We start from the raw sequence: 20791 nt of genomic DNA on the forward strand, positions 1-20791 counted from the left end.
CTGGAATTTCACGAGTAGAAGTCGTTGTTTGTGTAGCAAGTCCAGTATTTCCAGGAAGCACGAGAACTGCTTTTGCACAGACAATCCAGTGCTGTCTGGACACATCAGACGTGGTACAAAGTCACCCGCCAGCTATGCAGAACACAGGCTGTAGGTGTGACCACCTCCTTTCAGCAGGCTGTGTCTGCTGCATAGGTGCCAGCAACTCACAGTATGCGTGATGCTTCCTGGGAGCCCTGAACTTACCATGTAGAGCTGTACAGCACTGGGGATACAGAGAGCAGCTTTGGCCTGGCTGCTGTGAGCCTAGAAAGATGCCTAGACAGGTGCACAAACTCTTTGATGCCAGCCTGGTGACATCTCTGAGTGGACAAAAGGAACGAGTCCAGGAAAGTCCGCCTGGACAATAACGCTACTTCAGCCAAGTCAGCCAGAGGTGTCTCATGTGGATCCTAGAAACTAAGCTCTCCCAAGCGAATGAACACTTCTCAGTGGGTACGTGGCCAACGTAGTGCCACCACACTGTGTCACGAGATGCTGTGAGCTTTCTCTCTTAACCCTCGGAGATACCAACCAAGGCATTAGGGAAATGCACTCACCGATAAGTTGATAATTGCCACTGCCAGCACAATACTCTGCAGCTGGAAAGCAGGCAGCTGCTTGGGTTAAGTGCTGTTTCTAAGCCTTGTAAAGTTTGTTGCATGGGAATCCCCAGAGGGTAAGAGGGAGGAAGAAGTAGGGGGGTGGTTGCCTGGAGCAGTAATGAATATATTTTTAGTGGAAGGGAAGGGACATCTCTAGTCGTGGGATAACAGCTGCACAATTTCAAAATTCCTATGACAAGATGTAGCCAATTTCAGGGCTGCAGGGTTTTGAGGGTTTTTTTGTTTGTCTTTTATTTTTCCAAGCTTCAAGTGCCTTCAGCCAATCTCTTGCTCCCTAAGTATACTTTTCAAAGTTCAGATACTGTTTTGCTGTGTTGATGAGGTCTGAATGTGAGCAGTCCCTGCTACCACCCGTGCTGTGCCCTTAGCATCCCCTAAGCATTGAGCAGGATCCACTACTGGCTGGAGAAACCTTTTTATCTCTCAGAATCAGCTGAATCCCTCCCTTATTTCTGGAAGGAGGATTTCAGTGTATTTTGGGTACTGGGAATTTCTGTGGTTGACTCCCTCCCTCACTACCTCTTTTCTGATTTTGAAATGCAACTGAGGAAGGGAGACACAAGCCTGCCGGGTCTTGTGTGGAGCCAGGTTTTTTCCAAGGCCCATCAGCAGGTATTTAAAGCACATGCAGGATCTCCTTCTGTACTGTGCCCGGCAAAAGCAGCCTTTCTCCTCCCCTGTCTTGAACTTGCATTGGGATAGGAGCATGAACCTGTGGGAGTAACTATTTCATTGAGAGATGGAAAGATTTCTATGGCTTGTTGGATTATTATTTTTTTTATATGTTTGTTTGCTGAGAGAATTCTGGGGACAGAGGGAGAAGGAGCGTTGGGTAAACACTGGGAGCCCAGCGCTACTGTTGTCTGATCGCAGACACATGGGGTCAAGTACAGTGTGGGACCCACGCTGGACGATGTGGGAATCCGGCCATCTACTTTCCATGCTAAGCATTACCAAGGGAAGGAAATTGCATTGAAATGTTAAACTGTTGCCCTGATTTACATTTTCAGAGAGAAGAACTGGTGGAGTCAGCTCAGGACTCGCAATAACCTGTGAGGCCTTGGGAACTGGCCGATATTTCAAACAAACCAAGGTCCCTGGCTGCGCTGTCAGATTCTTACCATGTTGCTTATTGTCTCTTTCAACAGATCTTGGAGAATTTACTGCTAAGAGCACTTGCTTCAGCCGGGCATATCAATACCTCCCCCACTGAAATCCCCTTTGGTGTGTGCAGTGCAGCCCACAGTGCACCTGTAGTCAGAGCACTGTCCTCAGCTTAATTCCTCCTTTCTGAGAAAGACATGGGGTCAGCTTAGCTGGGCTGGTGAGGAAAATTGCTGACTAGTCTCAGTTATTGAAGGAAGGTTGGTGCTGGTGAAAGTGCCGTTGTGGAAGGAGCAGAGTGAAATGCTGTGTAAGGCAATGCCAGCCTGGCTTCTGCAACTGAGTCAGCAGAATTTCCCTGGAGCACACCTGAACGTGGATACGGGGCTGATGGCACTGTGTCTGCGAGTTCGTTTGTGCTATTTGGCTTACAGATCTACTGTAAGACAGACCTAGCAATTCCATGCTACAAGACTGCTCCTTTGCCAGAAAGGAGGAACTGCCTTAGCCTTCAGCAGGAGAGCCATGGTGGTCTTCATCACCAAGGGTCAGAGCAGTGTCATTGGTTATCCAGGCTGCAAGATCTATGTGCATGACCAATAGGGCTGGTGGAGTGAAGGAACACAGATGAAAACTGTATTAATTTCCCTGCTTTTCTGTCACCTATTCACTAGGTGCCTAAAGGAAAGGGAGGGAAATTCGTGGCATACAATGTCACCGTGGTCCCTGCTGTGCTGTGCTGTGCGAGTTCTGCACAGCGATTCAAAGGTCCCTCTGAGAAGCAGACTCCTTTCTTGCTGTCTTCTGTCTTTTGGGCCATTGGGAAGTTGCTTGGGTGTCGGGCTGTTGAATGATACTGATGTAATTCCCATTTCCTCTACTTTATAGGTACAATGGCTTGGTGACTGGCTCTCGAGCTAAAGGTATCATTGCCATCTGCTGGGTATTATCTTTCATTATCGGCTTGACACCAATGCTAGGGTGGCACAATCGCTCCCAGATCGAAGAGCTGGGTTCCAATAAGTCCTCTCGCATCAACTGCAGCAACAGTATGGTGGCATGTCTCTTTGAGGCTGTGGTCACCATGGAGTACATGGTCTACTACAACTTCTTTGCCTGTGTGCTCTTGCCCCTCCTCCTCATGTTCGGTATCTACTTGAAAATCTTCATGGCAGCCCGGCGGCAGCTCAAGCAGATGGAGAACAAGATGGTACACGGGGAACGTTCTCGCTCCACTTTGCAGAAGGAAGTCCATGCAGCTAAGTCTTTAGCCATCATTGTTGGGTTGTTTGCAGTCTGCTGGCTTCCACTACATATTATTAACTGCTTTACCCTTTTTTGCCCAAATTGTGCCCATGCTCCCCTCTGGCTGATGTATCTGGCTATCATCCTGTCTCATGCCAACTCGGTTGTAAATCCTCTAATTTATGCCTACCGAATCAGGGAGTTCCGATACACCTTCCGTAAAATCATCAGCCAGCATATCCTGGGCCGGAAGGAGCCGTTCAAGGCAGGAACGGCCAGCTCTAGGACTTCCACTCACGGTGGGGACGCAGAGAACGCCAGCATACGAATCAGTGAGTATGCGTTAGAAGTATACACCAATGGAGAGATCCACAGGGATCCTGAAAAGCAGGACTTAAACAAATGCAAAGCTGGCTTCGAATGGCACCAGAATGGAAATGCTCTGGATGTGGAGACAAATGGGCACCTCCCACATTCCTGCAAAAATGGGATTCTCTCGGATGCCTGCATGAACAGGGAGCTTCACAGTGAAGAGCTAATTGATGCCCAGGTGTCTTACTCAGATCTGGAAAGAGCAGCCTTCGCAGCAGCAGCTGATGTTTCCTGATGAGACTTTCAAGGTCTTCCTGGTAGAATTATTTTTTTTTTCCATTGGTGACCTCTGCCGTGGCAGAAGGGGAGGTTGGGGGGCGGGGGGAGAGGTGTGTATTCAGATCGCTGTGGAGAAAGGGGGCCCTACCCAGGACTGTTGGGATGATCCTAAATACTAGACTGGAGAAAAGCCAAGAGACCGTTGAAATGGACTAAGGAAGGAGGGACACATGAGCCATCGATGATCTGTCACCAAGAGCAGTGCCAAAGTCAAAGATGGCATTCCAAGTTCAGCACTGGGAGACCCTGCTGATGCAGGGCATATCGTGACATTACGCTGTACTGTGCGTCTGTGGTTGTGTGTCGGTTTTGCTGTCTTTACCAACAGAAATAAAAGCATAGCTGCAAGTATTCGCTGAACTGCAAAGAGCAACGGGGAAAGGGGCCTTTTAGTACTTTGGCCCTGCAACAAACAGAAGGGGGGTAGCAACATCTGTTGGTCAGGAAGGATGCCAGCAGCTGCTTGGACAGGGAAGGAATTTACCTGATGGGAACTTTGGATACCTTCAACCATGGCATTTTGTCTTTCAGTTCATGTTTTTAAAGGTTATACTGCAACAGGTTGCTCAAATGTGTTTTTTTTCTTGTCTTGATAAGATTACTTAATGTTAAGTTAGAAAAATGGGCAAGAACTCATATCCATTCCCAGAGCGCTCAATGTTCCAGATGCACAAGGCAAATATAACCTCATAGCTCTCAACTTCGTCTAACAAATAATGAAAAGTCTGTAATATGGGTTTCCCGTAGCAAAAGGGCTGCTAGCTGGACTTGGTGCTGCAGATAATAGACAAGCAGACCAGGTTGTGGTCTGTGTCAGAGGCGCGGACGTGCCCTGAGGTGTTGCAAAGAGCTGTCGGGCATGTGAGCTGTCTGTAGGCTGGTGGGCACTGTCTGCTTTCCCCCCCGTCTCTGTGCTTGTCCTCCTGAGCTCCTAGAATGCAAATTCTTTCCATGGCCCCATATGTGTGTGAGGGGAGCTAATTTTCCGTATTGTGGTCATTTTTGTCCTCACTCAAAAGACTGTGGGACTTTTTTCTTCTTTCTTGGGATAGGGAGGAACACATACACACTACCCAACACTTACTTTTGGAATTCCAATAAGCTCTATTTAAACATCTTTTCTCCTGTGATTTCATTTTTTTCCTGATGTGCTTTACTGTGAAGCCTGATTTGTCCCTGCAGTGCAGAGGCCAACAGAGCTGGGTCTGGTTAGAAGATGCTCCTAATCCGAGAAGCTGAAAGATGTCAGTAGTAGTGGAAATCAGCTTAGAAACTGCAGTAGTCTGTCTGTGTAAGAGAACAGGCAAATCTGTGCTACAGCAAGTGTATGCACTGATGTGGTTTGTTGTAGAGGTGTTCCACAGCAGTTTCCTAATTTTCTGTATCGCTTATGAAGCCTGGTAGCTCAAGGACAGCAGAATGCCACATCAGCTTGAATTCTACTGAAAGGTTGTCTGTTTATTTTTTTTTCCCAGACAAATAATCCATGTCCAACACCACCAGCCTTCTGGAGAGACAGGCAGTAATGGTCCTACTGGAAAACCAAAAGTCTGGTAATTCCAGGGATCTGAAGCTTATTCCCTAGCTGAAAACATCAGAAATATCATGCCCCAAACCTGGCTTTTCTTTGTGTCTGTCCACTAACATTTCAGAAGCCAAATAATTTCATTTTCAGAAAGGAAAGGGGAACTGGATTTTGATATTTGAGGAAGAGCAGGTTAGGTTTGTGTGTTCTTATTCCATGTTTATTTTAAATATTGTGAACTATTAAAATGAAAAGTCAGTTTTATTTGAGGAGAATTTTCTTTCTGCCAGTCTCCCTATGTGAAGGTGGGGAGTAGTTTATAATGCTGAACATGTTTGAGTATGTAACTGCTCCAAGCTAGCACAAAGCTTACTGTGAGATGGATAAAAAGATGTGGTTGCCACCATAATCCTTAGCAGAAAGACAGGCAAGCTTGTAGAACAATAGACATCAGAGTTTAATTGAATTGCTGCTTTCTTGGCACGGCTCTTCCACGTAGTCTAACGTCAGAGGAGTGGATTATCACTCCAGCACCATTAACAAACACTAAGCCATTTCTCTGTAACTGACGTCGTAGGTAGTTCCTCTGTAGGGTGACTTGGGATCTTGTTACTCTTGATCTTTCTTGATGGAATATTTCTGTAGGTGGCTCCTCTGACCTCCTGTACCAGTGGCAGAGGAACTCAGTCAGGAAAATGGGGGTCTGATCTCTTCAGGCCTCAGTTGGGAGCTGCAATGTTTCTAAGAATAGCACAAGATTACATCCGGCATTCATGTCAATAACAATTAGGTCCACAAAGAAGCAGAGCAGGGAAGGAAGTGTGGGAAAATACCAGGATCGCTCATGTGCTGGAACACACGCGAGTGCCGAAGTGTCTCCTATTGAGGTTTAGTTGCCATTGTAAAGGGATGTTTTGTGCCACGTTGCATCAGACTTTCAACAGCTGATGTGGGTTGGTTGCTTTCTATTGTATCCTGAGCTTCTTCACACTCAATTATGGCAGCCTCTTGCTTGGTTGCCACAAGAATCAAGTTGATCTATGTTGATGAGACAAATTTAGGATTGTCCCTCTGGAAAACTTTCCTGCTCAACCAGATTGCCATCCGACCTTACTGAGTTTCCAGATGTCTTGCAATTAGCTTTTCTGTTGCTGTTTGAGGTGCCCCCCAAATGTGTCCAGTCCCTTTCAGTATTCGTGATCCAGATTTGAAATGAAAAGGGTGTGTGAAGGGGCCAGGGGATGTGTGCAGGAGGAAGTGCAGTGGGGGTAAGGACGCAGCGTGTTTTATATAGAATTGGAAGTCTGTAGTCACAGGAAGGAAGGGATGGCAATTGCACCACATGCTTTGTGCCTTCTGGCAAACATATGTCTGAGATGGACCTTCAGAAGATGTTTCTGAAGCAGTTGTTGGGGGGAAGCATGAGCCTTTTGAACAGAATTTTGGACTTCTTATTTCTTGTTTCCTAGGGATCATGACTTCAAGGCTTGCGCGCTTTTTTTTTTTTTTTTTAAAAAAAAAAAGCGCAGCTGTGGAGTCCCATCAATGAAATGTGCTCTTTCCTTCTCCTGGCAGCACTCTCCACTCTTGAGAAAAGTACCTGTCTTTCAAACTGCATAGAGCAGGGATCATTAGAAAAGCAAAAGTTAAATGATTTTTTCCTGACCTCCCTACTGACATCCCCATTTTCCTTCCAGCTGAAGAATTTTTAGCTGATGAAATGTAGCTGTTCTGGATAAACAAAGATGGTACCAAGACAAAAGAAAGAATGAGATGACCACCAGGAGAGGCTGGAGAAGACCTCCTTGGGAATCCAAGGTGCAGTAGGTCCAGAGAGTAAGATCTGGGGTGAGAAAAGACTGATTTCATTGAACTGGAACTTCTTACTAAAAATGGCTGAAGACACATAGAGAGATGTGGTGCCTCCTTTGGCATGAGGGCATTCCAGGAATTTCACCATTCCCTGGAGACTCTTAGGCTCCAGGGTTTATTTGCTTTATAGAGTTTTGGAGAAAGTAAAGTTTGATCAGTTGCCAGGAGTAATTTTATCAAGAGTTTGTCTTGGGGCCCTCTCTTCAATAGGGCACTGCTTTTTGTGAGTGCAAATAAATGCACTTACAGCGTTGTCCTGCAGAGTTTCTTTTGGATCAGTAGTATTTCAAAGCTCTGTGCAAGCCTGAGCCGCAGCTCTTGAACCGCGAAGCCATTTGGCGTGGTGGGACAGCCTGGGTTACTGTAGACAAAGGGTTTGCCACTGATCCCCGTTGGTGGTAGGAAGCTTATTGTGCAGACGGACTTGGGAGTTACATGGAGTCGTCTGAATTTTTGATCATTCTTTGAAAAGAGGCTCCAGGGGATGCTGGTGGATATAAAAATGTCTCTGAGCTGTGGGAGCAGGCTGGAGGGTTAGGGTTAGACGGGAAATCTTGGTGGTGAAGGAAGATTTGTAGGGTAGGTGTTGGGGAGGATTTCAGGGGAGCAGGAATGTGCTGGGAGGTGCTGGGGATTGCACAGATGGTGCTGGCATGAGACCAAGGTGTGACTTGCTGAGGAAGGGCTCTGGAAAGGATGTACGGTCTTACAGCTCTCCTGGGGTCACTGCAGAGGGGAAACTTTGTCTGATGTGTGCGGAGGGTTGACTTCATATGGTCTATATGTGACTGAGGTAGAAATGGTTCTTACGGATTATCTCCTTTTCACATACATTGTCTCATTTCATGAGCGTGTCCAGGTATAACAAAAGCCCTTCTGCTTCGTGACCATGAGCCCTACCTAAAACCAAATCAATCCAGCTGTGTTATGTGGGAAGGACAAGCATGCTGCAACAGTGCTGCGATGCATTAAAACTGTAGAATACTCTCTAGTGGTGTTTGCTAAGTTTAGCTGCCTAATAGTCAGTTCTCTCCCAATTTGTTTTGGGCATCACACTGCACTGAGTCATACCGGAGAGTTTTTTCTTTCTAGCCCTGAGCTTTTGGCCTTCTTTACGGTAAAACACATCAAGAGTAACTAAAACCACACCAGTTCCTCATTTGCATGAGAGATGACTAACCCTGACAGACTAAGAATCCCAAAACTGGGGCATGTTGTGTGTAACTCACTGTCTTATTTGTCTGCTGGGACTGTTCACACAAGGATGTGTTAAAATGAAGACTGGAACCTGTCAATCTGAGGACATCCTTTGCTTCCCCCACTCTGTTTCATGAGCTGGTGTTCCTGCCCCCTGTCCTGTGGAGCGGTTGTCTCTGTGGTCTGCAAACCAAGACACTATGAACACCCTGCTGCACACGCTGTCACTATAAACCAATTACTCTTTTAATTTAAATGTTTTATGAATATAGTTGTTGTTTTCCCTCTGTTTGTCAGTTACCAGTGGGAGGGGAGGGAAGGGGGTGCGAGAGTCTGTGCATGCAAATGTATTTAAAGTGCGTTGACCAAAGGTTTTTTTGAATCTGTGAAGTTTTCATATCTGTGAAGTCATCAGACTGCTGGGCAGTGAGGAGCCGCTGGTGCTGCTGAGTCTGTCTTGGTTACATTTCTTAATAAGCATTAAAATAATAAAATATATTTGTAAAAGAGAGAGTGAGTGCCTTTGTCCCAGGAAGATCTGGCTGGCTGGCCCTTTTTTGTGCAAGTGTTTTCTTATTATTTTATTAGCTTTTTCCATAGATAGATCCTTCCGGAGAGCTCTCTTCCTGGCGCTGCCTATTCTTTTGCAGAAGATATTAGCATGGACTCAGGTGACAGACCCAGATGGACTAGTAAGACCCCTCACATCTCTGACATCCTGGGATCTGTCGTCTTGGCGATGAGAAAAAATGTTTACAGCTGCGTACCGAACACAAGGTAGAGCACTGTGTTTGCCCAAACCACTGCAGTGTCAGGAACTTTGTGTTACACAGCAGGACCTGAAGGGTCCATAACTGGACCATGACACAACTGTGCCAGCTGTGACTGGAGAATCCCAGCTTGCTGGCTCTCCTTCTACGTGGCCCTGCCGCTGCACCTCAGACCTCCTTGTAAGACCATCCCAATTTCAGACCTCTGTCCTGTTCTGCCAACGCCACTCGGGCTGAGCTAGCTCCAGCCTGGTACCAGCCAAATTAGTCTGGAAATGGAGGCAGTAAATCTAGATGCTGCTGTGGTGTCACTCAAGCCAATTCTGAGCAATGCTGACAGGATGAAGCGGGAATAATTTCCAGCTTTTTCCAGCTGGCAGCTACTAAATGCGTGTATGAGGACGGTAGTGATTGTACAATCCAGGAGCATTTGGAATCGGGTAGTGATGAAGTGAAAGTTCACCAGATAACCATCAACTACTGGTCATTCCCTCTTTTGGTTCACTTTGCAGCTGGGCTAGAGGCCTGGCTGGAGGCCCCAGTTTGTGGAGAGGTGCTGGCACCCTGGTGCTCTGTGGCCAGCTGTGCCTGAGCTGTTCAACCAACTGTGTAATTGAAAAGCTTTTTGATTTTTCCCTCCTTTCACAAACACTGTGCGTTTTGTTCCGCAGCATCAAAGGCCGGGAGCTCGGAGGAACAATGGGCGTCTGCAGGAGCCCAGGGGGAACAATGGCCGTACCTGGCCCTGGGAAGAAAGCAAGTACTTGAAAGAACAGCGAGAGCTCCCAGTTTAACACAATTGGCCTGATCTGGAAACCTCTGCTCAGAGATCCACGTCTTGGCTTAGTCACCCAGAGAAACTAGACTTTGCAGGGCTTTTGCTGTAGACCAAGAGCTGTCTGAGGATAATATAGCTCAATAGTTTAATATTAATGCAGCACTGGGGAACTGATGACATTTCTGAATGGTGAAGTAGGATGGGGCTGCAGGGGATGGTGTTTTCCCTAGTAGTGGGTGGATTATGTTTTTGGCTAAAAAGCCTTTCACAGTATTTAAAGCAGCAGGATCTTCCTTGTCACTTCTGCCCCCAAACAGGAAGCCTTTGCTGCTAAGAATAGCACATACAAGTGCCTGCTGTGCTCTTGACCATCGTGTGTTTCGAGGAGAAGTTTTAGGGAGGTAAAATCTCTGAGCACCTTGTCTGAGGCCCTGTGGACCTCACAATTTACTTTCACAGGAAAGAGTCCCACTGTCTTGCATTTGACTGAAGTGACCAAGTGAGGAGTGAGATTTCCCGTATGTTCATTCAGGGAAGGGAGAAGGACTTCTGTCAGCTCAGAGTGATCCTGGGAGGAATCCACCTCTGATCCCGCAAATAAGCAGGTTACATGATGCAACTCACTACAGGTTGGAGTCTCGCTGAATAGTAAGTGGAGCTGTATTCCTCCCTGACTTCCCAATCTCCTCTTCAGTGCTGTCCTGAGAAGAAAGGGGAGCACTTCTGAATATTGGAGATGTTTCCTCAGAAATTACCCAGTGGATGAGACTGTTGGAGGGGTTTTGGCTGGAAGATGCGACACTCTTACGAGCACTGTCATTTCTCTGCTGTGTGACTGCAGTAGTTGCTGCTGAGATCCTGCAGTACTACCCAGATCTCAGAAAATCAGAAATTGATTTCAAGAATTGGAGTCCTTGCAACATGTCAAAGAAAATGATCTAAGCCAAGTTTGGGTATGAGAGTAGCATGGTGATTCTTCAGCAAGTGAAAGGCAAGGACTGGGGAAAGAGCTTTTAATATGCAAGTTCAGAATAAACTGTGTAAAGATGAGGTTATTTGGAGTGCAGATCCATACTGTGTGGCCTGAGCCTGTTGCACTGAACTCCAAACCTGGGACTGTGGTTTTTAGGAGTGTCTAGCTGCAATCCAGAGAGGTGAGTGCAACTTCTACAGAGCCTAGGGCAGTCTTTAAACCTCCTGGCTTGGACACTGACAGCACTGGAGCTGCAATCACTCAGGCTTTGTTTGCCAAGGATTTACCCTGAGCCCTAGGCACCTCCAATTTTTTTGCCTTACCTAAGGCAAGGAGATTAGATAACGGCTCATAATGACAGTGAAGAAAATCCATGTGCATGGGGTATCTTGCTGCCTCAGCTGTTGATGAGGTCATGGGGATGTCTTTTGGGCTGGTATGAGTCCAGGATATTACTTCTAAACGGGAGTTAAGCATATCTCAGAAGATATTTCATCTTGCTGGAGAACTTGCAGCTGCATCATTAGGGCATTTGGCATCATCTGGGCTGTGACAGCTTGTGCCTGTGCTTTGGGGTTCCCAGGGATGCAAGGCTCTTGTGCAGTGTGGTGATTGCATCCAGGGAAAAGAAAAAAAGAGTCCTAATAAAGAGAATTGAGCAGCCTGGATCAGTTCTACGAAGAATGCAAAACAAGCCTGGGCCATCTCAGGGTAAGCTTGCACTCATGGTGCCTCTTGAACCCATGTCCTGTTATTGTTGGTGTGGAACATGAGGGTCTGGGCCAATGAAAATAAGGAAGGTGGCTTGACAGACACAGATTTTATCTTTTGAGTTTCGTCATGACCTTTCTAGTGTATAATAAATAAAGTTGACTCAGGAATTGGCAAGTGCCCTATAACATGCAGTCCTGGTGTTGGGACTCGGCAGAATGTTCTGCTTAGCAATGCACTCTGTTAGCTTTGTTTGCCAAGTTCCTATTTTGGAGGTGTGCTGGAGGGCTGAACAGTGGCAGATGCTGAAGCCGCCTGCAGGGCAGGTGCACTGGACCTCCATCTCTGACCATGCTGATCCAGGCTGGATGAAGGTCATTTTGAATCCAGGCTGATAGAACCTTTTACCACTGGGCCATAAAAAGAGAAGAACTGTCTTGCAAAGGAAGAATGCTCTTTGCAGCGGTGTGAATCTTGGGGCAAAGAGGACTCCCATCCTTTCACATTACTGTTTAACCCATCAGGGATTTAATTCGGCATTGAAGAGTATTGCTTCCTGTATTATTGTCTTTTGAGCAGCCCAGCCATGCACACCGGATCCTGTGATATTAAACAGTTCCATCATCCAGAGGATGTGGCCAATTTTGCAGGTGACAGGAATGGCAGCTTTGAGACTTTGCCTGCTGTCGGGTGAATCCCTGCCATACCATCTCCTCTGTTAACCATGATTGTGAGCAATCACAGTCAGGTTTTCTGAGCTAGCCGTGGCAGCAGGGGCTGTGATATACAGGGCTGCTTTGCAGACAGCTGGGAATCATGTGCTGCTAAACTGAAGCTGTTCTGTAATGGTAACACATCAGATTGTGAAGTTATTCTGCAAAGCCAAAAGACATTGGGGAGAAGAGGGCTAATGTTTGCATTCCCAGTCCCAGAGAGGCTACAAGGGGAGAGCTGCAGTTAATTCACAAAGATTATGGCTGATTCAAAGGCAGTCTCAAGAGGAGCACACCCGGCGTTGGCACTGGGGTGCTGGGCTACATCAGCACTCGGCACCTTAAAGTAAAGGACAACTGGCTGCCTTGTTTCTGAGGTGCCTGCCATTTGGGAGCAGTCCAGTATTCCAAGTGTTTCCTGCCTTTCTTTATATTCATGCCAAAAGCACTAACAGAATAGGGTGGAGACAAAAAAATCTCAGACCCTCCTCAAGATCCTCCTCTAATTCCAGAAGGATCAAAATGCTAAAGGTTGCATTAGAAAAACAGAAATAGTCTTTTCTCCCACCATTGGTAACTCAATGCCACAGCTAAAGCTGAGAGTCAGCTGCTTGTTCTACAGCTGCGTCCTTTTTGAATTCATGAGAAATAGCATTTTGATTTCCTTCCAGAGGAAATATACAGTAATATCTCGTAACTTGCACTGAGGCCTTCCATTCTGCAGAACTAACCCATGTAACATTCATCTGCAATTAAATTAAACCCAAGATCCCCTATTCCTTATGGATGGAGCCAATGCTTGGGAATCAAGGCTTTTAATCAGAAACCTTTATAGCTTGCTTTCTCTGAGCACTGGCTTCCCATGCAAGTTCCCTCCCATCCTAGGTTCTACATCTGCAGATGATCCCTCCTTTCCTGCTGTATGCCAGTCCCGGGATGCACAAGAAATTTATGCAGGATGTAGGGGCTCTCTGTCCCTTTCCATGGTTCAGCACTACCTGGATTTTCAGAAGAACTGTAGCTACAACCTTCCTCTAGATTTTCACTGTGTGACTGCAGGGAGGGATGTGCTCTCTATATGCTAACAGCAGTCTCCGATTCCCTTGCAGGAGGATCTTTCGATCAGCATTTGATTTGGAAGCGCTGTGTCAGACACATGATCCTCCCAGGGAGAGTTTAATGCTTTCTTCCCGTCAAAAGCATGAGGCTGCATCCCGGGGTCAGGATGTCACAGACATGTAGCTGACACTGAACACTGAAGCCTGCATGTCAGTCAGGTCTTGGACGAGGCTGCGCTCTGTCTGCTGCACAGACACGTTCGCCGTCTCTGAAGGGAGGTTCTTGTGGACGTAGCCATGAACTTGGTGTTTTCCAGGTGGCTGTGTTTGCTCTATGCCGGATGAATCCCAGTGCTGTAAAACACGTGTCCCTGTTCTGCTTCCTAAGGAGATGCATCTGCTGATGTCAGCTTCCAGGTAAGATGCACCGGAACCTGCTCTCTCTCGGCATCTGTGGCCTTTGGCCTCTGCTGGTAGTCAGGCATCCTAAGGAAACTAGCAGTGACCTAAGGCTATTTTTTTGCTAATCCTTGGTCAGTGTTGCAGATGGAGAAGTAATGGCAGTTTTCCAGCAGGTGAGACCCTCCAGGCCAGCAAGCCAGACAAGAAAAATAAACACAGGAAATAGCATCCATGCAATAAGATAACAAAGAAAGGAGAGGCTGGGAAAGCTTTCTGCTGCATGTGTGTTGGGGGGGGAAGCACAGAGCTTGGAGCTCTCTCTCTAACAGGAGCAAGCAGATGTTGAACCTTAACACAAAGGAAGGGGTTACTGCCTGGAGGGAGAGAAAAGTAGAGAAAAGAAGGTTTCTGCTTTGCCCAGACAGAGGAGGAGTTGCTCTCTAGGGCACAGGGTCTGTGGAATGAAGATCTTGAGCCTAGGTGTGGGGTGAGTTAGTGCTTTGCTCAGGGCAGAGAGTTCGGGTTAGCTCTGCTCCACCTGGTTGTTCTTCTGTCTCAAAAGCAGTTCTGAGTGTCTCTGTGTTGAGGGAATCTCTGCTCTGTCTTACCTGTGAAACCCATTCCCCAAACTCCTCCTCTTGGCATCTTTGCATCCCATCCCTCAACCCCCCCCGCCCCCTAAATCCCATGGGTTTATCAGAGCCTCTACATTGCTCAGTTTATCCCTGATGGCATGGCTGGGTAGTACGGTGGCAAGGCATCTGCTGGCTTCATCCCTGTGTGCAGCAAGATGGAGAAGCCACCTGTGGTGCCCAAAATAGCCTCTGCCTGGGCAATCCAATCCAAATGGTGTTGATAGCGGTGGGGGATTCCCATGCCTCATAAAGAGGCTTTTGTTGGGAGGATCTAAGCTGAGCTCCAGGCCTTGCCAGCTGTGGAGGGGAGCAGATGGATCTGCAGTATAAAAATAGATCGAAGCAGACTTGTTCTGCCCCTTTTCTTCACTAGCTCAAAGTATAGTCCCAGAGGTGCCTGGTCAGCTGAAGCAGAGCAGAGAACTGGGTGATTTGCAGCTGCCAGTCTGCCTGGAGCCCATTAGCTGTTGTCAGAGACAGGAATTTATCTCTCTTCAGTCCCATTCGCCTTACAGCTGCCGTATGGACAATCTTCTTTGCTCACAGCTGTTGGCAGTGTGTTACATCCCATCTCCCTGAGGCAACACAAGCAGGAGAATGGGGCATTTCTGTGAGACACCATGTTCCTAAACTCTGCTATGCTTTGCCTCAAGAGGCAGAGGGTATAGTCTGTGGCTGTGTCCTCTGGATGAGATCTTTGTACAGCACCTAAGGAAATGTGCTGCAGACATGCACCAGTGTGTCATGGGCAGTTTCAACTAGTTGATTAGTAGATATTGCAGCAGTCAAGACCTCTGTGTGTTGCACATGGAAATCTCACCTTTTCCCAACCCCAGCTACAGGGGGAACATTTTGGAGTGCTATGATCTTTGCTGTTGCTCCAAGTGACTTGGCTGCTTGTTCCAATGCCGTAAGTTCATACCAAAGGTCTGAAGTTAAAACACCCTTCAAAGGCATCCGAGGCTCATTGTCCTTGGTCTCTTATGTAGATGAAAATGGAATGTCCCCTGTGGATACCCCCTGGCCCAGTTGTTCATCCCAGCACTTTCCATCTAGGCTTAGAAATTTTTCAACCCTAAAATACAATGGGTTTGGTGCACAAAAGCAATTGCGAGGCTGCATCAGTACTCAGAGCAGGCAGGATGTGGTTCCTCTGCATGGCGCCTGCAGAGCACTGCCAGCCCATCAGTCCTGAGACCTGTTTGCATAAAACCCCCTTCTCAGTTGGCATCCCCGCTCCATCCCCTCATGTTAACTGAATAAGGATCACGTAGATGTTTCCTGAATGGGCTTTCGTAAGGCACTAATTTGATACACTCAGGGCATCTTCCTGTAATGAATGTTCCTGAGGTAAGGTAATTGAAGGTGACTTTGCATGGGTGGGTGGGGGGAACAGGGCAGGACTGCTGGCAGAGATCATGGGAGGAGTAGAAGAAAACCCTTTTGTTCCTGTAAATTCCGAGTGCGTTGTGTCTGTTTACACTCCCTGTCTCCCCAGCTTCTACCTCGGCTTTGTTTTGAAGGTGGCTGCACTCTTCCTCTCCTCCTCAGTTTTTGGGGTATTTTTTCCATTTCATTTTGTGCATCTGTTCTGCTGCTTTTTTCATTTTTGCTTTTTGTTTCTTTGCTAGTTTCTTCCACTCTGCCCTATGTTCTCCTGCTTCCTGAAAAGCTGCATGCTGTGTTGTGTGAGGGAGAGGCACTGAGGCTGGCCATATCTCTCTGCACTGGCATCCCAGGATATACTAGCTGATTCCCTGCTATTTCTTCCAGGGAGCCATATAGGAGCAAGAAGGGAAGAGGGAGCGAAGAATCCTAGATTTCCAGGTTCTACCACAACTTAAATCATCAGGACATGCACTTTTGCTTTACATATGCTGTTTGTTTTAGCCAAGGGAGGAGACAGCACTGCTGTTCAAGTGGAGGGAAGGCCTCCAGCCTCACTCCTTCTATGATGGTTTCTCGTTGGGAACATTCTCCTTGATCACAGACCCCTGTACTCTCGTTTGGTGCTGTGAGTCAGGAAATAGTGGCAGCACCGAGCCTTTCCACTTATTTACAGCATTTCCTTCTGCTTGCTTTGGGAGCAGAAAAGAGCTGTCTAAAGGGCTTGTTTTTTTCTGAGCAAGTTGGATTTGCAGAGTAGAGGCAATTGCTGTTCCCCTAACTTGGGAAGCACATGGTGTGGGAAAGGTAACTTCTGGAGCCTGGGGACTTGGGTTTTTCCTCACAGATCTAGAAACCCTGGGTTGTCAGAACTGCAGACAACAAACCACTGGTAATGTGCCAGTAAGCAGACTAGGAAGCATCTGCCTTGCATTTCAATGGCGTAAACTTGACATTTCACCCCTGACTGTTTTCTTTAGCTCCTTACAGAAATGTTTCACCCACTAACTTGATGGGATTCAGCTCAAAAAATGGCCGTCACGTCTCTAGCGACTGCCACGAGAAGTCTCTGCGCTTCATGGGGAACTCAGTGTTGCCCCCACCTTCAACAGTTGGTGGCTGTCATGGTGCAGAGGTGGAGGGGGCCTTCCTGGGGATTTCCAGCAGCACAGCAGAAAAGAGGGGACCAAAACTGGTGGCTCCAGCAGTCCAGTCCAGACCTCGCTTCCATCTCCACGTGCCCAGTGAAACTCTAGATACAAACCAGAATCTGGACTAAATGTGTGTTTTGATTGCTGTGTTTTGTGCCTGATGCGCTTGGTTAATGGCCAGGCTGTGCAGCAGGGGAAACAATCTCCAAAACACAGCCCTTCATAAGCCCCAGATTTGGGCATCTAACTTGGTGTAATAGTTCAGCAGCACTTGTACCGCAAGTGCAGCGTGTGTATAGTTGTACCTCCATTTTTCCTGATGACCACTGAGGGTCATTTTTATTTTTATTTTTAAACTCGGACAGGATGCCTGAGCTGGAGGACAGGGAGCAGTGAGGGCTCCCTCTGCTGTCTGTGGGCTTTCAGGTTCCCAACTAATTCGGTCCCCACTCACATCAAATGTTTTGCCAGGGTGGAGATGACATTGGAAGCTCTTCAGCCTATAGATGACTCTGCAAAAGACCCATATCAAATACAGTTATTGCTGTTAATATGCAAAGCCCAGTGCATCTCACAGGACCCTGTGAGTAGGTCTTCTGGCTTCTGTGGGCACAGCCTGTGTGTGAACGTGAATTCAGGTTTGGACCCAGTGTAATATACCATTGAGAAGGGATGGATGCTGCAGTTTTGGAATTCAGCAGAGGATGGACTAGGCTGGGAGACACTCACACAAGATCATCATCACTACGCTGATTAGGTAACACCTGTGCTGTGTCATCCTGTGGAGGCCAGAGGAAATTAAATCCTGTTCAATTTTGGGTAGAAAGCTCAGGTCTGTAAAGCAGCTTGTTCTGTAGACTTTTCTGGTCATTTACTTCAGGCAGGTTTCCCCACTCTTAAACGAGACAATGATGGAGACTCCATTGTCTTCACCAAGATACTCCTCACCAGGATGACACTACCTGACTCAGCATCAAGACTAAGGCCCTTAGGGAGTTGCTAAGAAGTCAGGTTGGAATGGGGCAATCACAAAGGATTTTTAAGAGCAGTTAAGCAACTTAAGAGCAAAAGTGCCTCTAAATTTTCCTGAATGTTTGGCTTATTAAGGTTATTAGCCCAGGTCCTTATTTGTTCTGGCTAGTTGAACTGGACAGTGCCTTGCCAGAGTACTTGCAGCAAGCTGGTGGCAGCTTTTCTCTTTGCCTTGGACAGGTCAGTATGGCTTCTCACTTCATGTTTATGAGGCCTCCTTTTTCTTTTGGAAGGTCTTCCCCTTTGTTTGCTTGATTTCTTGTTTCCCCCCTCCCAGCTCTCTCTCTGCAGACCACATTCTGGAATTGTGCTCAGGATGACATTCCTGTGTTTCTCAGCTGTAACATAATTGATCCTTTGTTATGGTATTTCAGTTAGGTGCCCCTGAAGGGTGAGCAACTCTGGTCAGGAGCAACAAGACTTTCTCGCTCTGACTGTTCACTGGCCTGGCAACTCATAAAAGTGCTATTTTTCTTCACCTCAGTTAAACTGCTAACATGTCCCAGCACGCACAAGATGCGGAGACTCAATAAACCCAAAAGGCTCATTGTTAAACAAGGTAAGTCATCCCGAGAGGCCGGCCATTAGATAGTTTTCAATGCTTTCCTCTGTTTTTTGTCAAGGATCAGACAGTGAGGTGATGTGGTAGAACAGTCCATAGCATGAATGGAAAACACTGTGTTCCAGTTCTCTGTAAAGGCCCAAGAATAACTGTCTCGGTGCTTCCTGTGTCTGGTTGATGCTGAGCTATCAAAGAGACTTTTTCTGTGGGTTAAATTGAGCTCTCTGCATTTAAGAATGGAAATTATCTTCTTAAATATTTCTTTTGCTGTTAAGTTTGGCCCTTGCTTTGCTAGCAGCTCTCTACATTGAACAAGCTAAAAAAGAATACAGTGTAAAAAAATTAGACATAGAAATAAGACAAAGGAGTAACAGAAAAAACAAGCACCAATTCGATCATGTGTCTGAGTTCATTCAGACCATGTGGAAGCTGGGAATTTTACGCAGGCAGCTGAGACAAAATGGTAGTCATTTGTAGAAGTTTTGTCTGAGTGTATGAAGGTAAGGGAGAACATACTTATAGGTCAAGCATACACGGGCAAGGGAAGCTGAATCACTGGCAAATCAGAGGCAGGAGAAAAGAGTGGGATGCGGGGATCTGAACTGGGAGGGTTTATTGCCTGGGACATGAATATTTTGCGTAATGCATAAGGAGATGGAAAGGTGAAGAAAGGCCACAGGCATACTAATTATTTGCAAATTGCACTATGTCATCTTTCCCTCTGCCCAATTTCAGCCATTGTTTGGTGCAGGCAGCAATACATGTGCATGCTACGTCCATCCATCTTCATGATAGCTGGGTTAAATTGCACAATCATTATGAATACCATTTGCAGGCAACTCCTATTGCTGCTCCCAGCCTCCATCCAGTAGTCTGTGGCTCCAGGGTTTGGGCGCTAACATTTTGAAACTGTGGTCAGTCGAAGGGTATTTTTCTGCTACTGGTTCTCTCACCTTTTTATTCCATCACTCTGCTAAATCACTCTGTTGTAAGTAAGCATTCTTCTAGGACTGGTAATTCAAGATCTTGTGATCCAACGTGACTAGAGAATGGTTCTTTGTACCTGTAAGAAGTGAGGAATCCTTCTACTAAGATTTTGCTTCTAGCCTTGGGGAGAACTTCCACACCAAAACCTACAGCTTTGTGTACACAAAGCTTCCCAGGTAGTTTGGTAGTTGTTTCTAACGAGGGCTTGCTTACGGTGGAAATTTACACTATATTGGAAGGAAGCTTTGAAGACCTGTAATAGTTAACATGAAATTAAGCACATAACATGAACAGAGAAGCATGGACTAGCAGATGTGATAGTGTATCATATTTTTGTACACTGAATGCAAGGTCCAAGTGAATCTCATAAGTGTTGCAATTCTTCAGGAGCACAGCCTAACCTGATGTAGTTCTGCAGTGCTGAGCATCCCTTTGGTGTAATTGCTTCTTCCCTCCCAAAGCCTGAACATCTGCATTTATGGTGACAAAAGCAATCCAGTGAGGAAGGAAGTGAAAAATGGTACCCCTGCATATTTGAAAAGAGGCTGGGTATGGTCTGAGTCACAGCACATGTAAGAGATGCTCTGGCATCCCCCAACTGTCCCATCCCACAATACCAGTACCACTGCTGCTCTCCTCTGCTGGAAACCGCTACTCGCAGTGACTGCTTCTCAGCATAAACATCTCTAAAAGCCCCTCTGCTGCCATCATGTAAATAGTAATCCACCGGCCACTCTCAATGGGAACTACTGATATTAACCCTTACCATTCTGCCCTAGTACCAGTTTATTCATTAACTTTCTGTGTTTTAGGTGCATGCCTGTTAATTTCACCTACCACTGCCCACCTCTCTGGGGAGAATGTACAGCCCTTGTGTTACAGGATCATAAAAAAATTGACAGCTGGAGGGGGTGCAGCAGTAAGAGAGATGAATGCTGTCTTCCTGGGACAATTATGAATTTTTGTGCCTCTTGAAGGAGCCATATGGACCCTACCCACGCGTCTTCACCTCTGTTTGAAATGCCTGATAATGCTCTGCTGAGTCAGGGGAGGAGGGGAAAATGAGTGAGTAGGTAAGCATATATGTGCTCTTCACTTATTTTTCTGATTAGCACAGGAGGAGGCTGTGCTAGAGGGGCTTCCCCGGGCACAGCCTGGCTTGATGGAGGCTTTAAAAAGTTATTTTATTTTATTCAGTTCCTGGAACTGAGCTGATGCTGGTGGTTGTCATTATGCTGGGACCGGGAGGAACTGAACTGAGCATCAACATGTTTGTGAGTGACATGCTCGTGACTGCTTCCTTTTGTGGAACAAAAGATTTAAAAGGTGAGTAAGCAGGTAGTAAAACATGGATATGAAAGTTTTTCAGGCTCC

General features: G+C 46.7%; 1 protein-coding gene across 19 annotated transcripts in view; it reads left to right on the plus strand.

Moving 5' to 3' along the window:
* The window catches only part of ADORA2A (adenosine A2a receptor), a 54236-nt gene that overhangs the window by 22697 nt on the left and 10748 nt on the right, over positions 1-20791 (plus strand). For 6 of the 19 annotated variants that reach the window (XR_007506837.1, XR_007506836.1, XR_007506832.1 and 3 more), the window contains 4 exons: positions 2658-9036; positions 9701-11491; positions 13580-13679; positions 16666-18236. Coding sequence is in view for 2 of the 19 variants with exons in the window: in XM_049807027.1 (XP_049662984.1) it covers positions 2658-3621 (964 nt within the window). In the remaining 17 variants the exon portion in view is untranslated. The other 13 variants (XR_007506843.1, XR_007506842.1, XR_007506835.1 and 10 more) reach the window with 12 other exon arrangements.

This window comes from Accipiter gentilis, chromosome 7 (genome assembly GCF_929443795.1).
Source record: "Accipiter gentilis chromosome 7, bAccGen1.1, whole genome shotgun sequence".
Classification (NCBI taxonomy): domain Eukaryota; kingdom Metazoa; phylum Chordata; class Aves; order Accipitriformes; family Accipitridae; genus Astur; species Astur gentilis.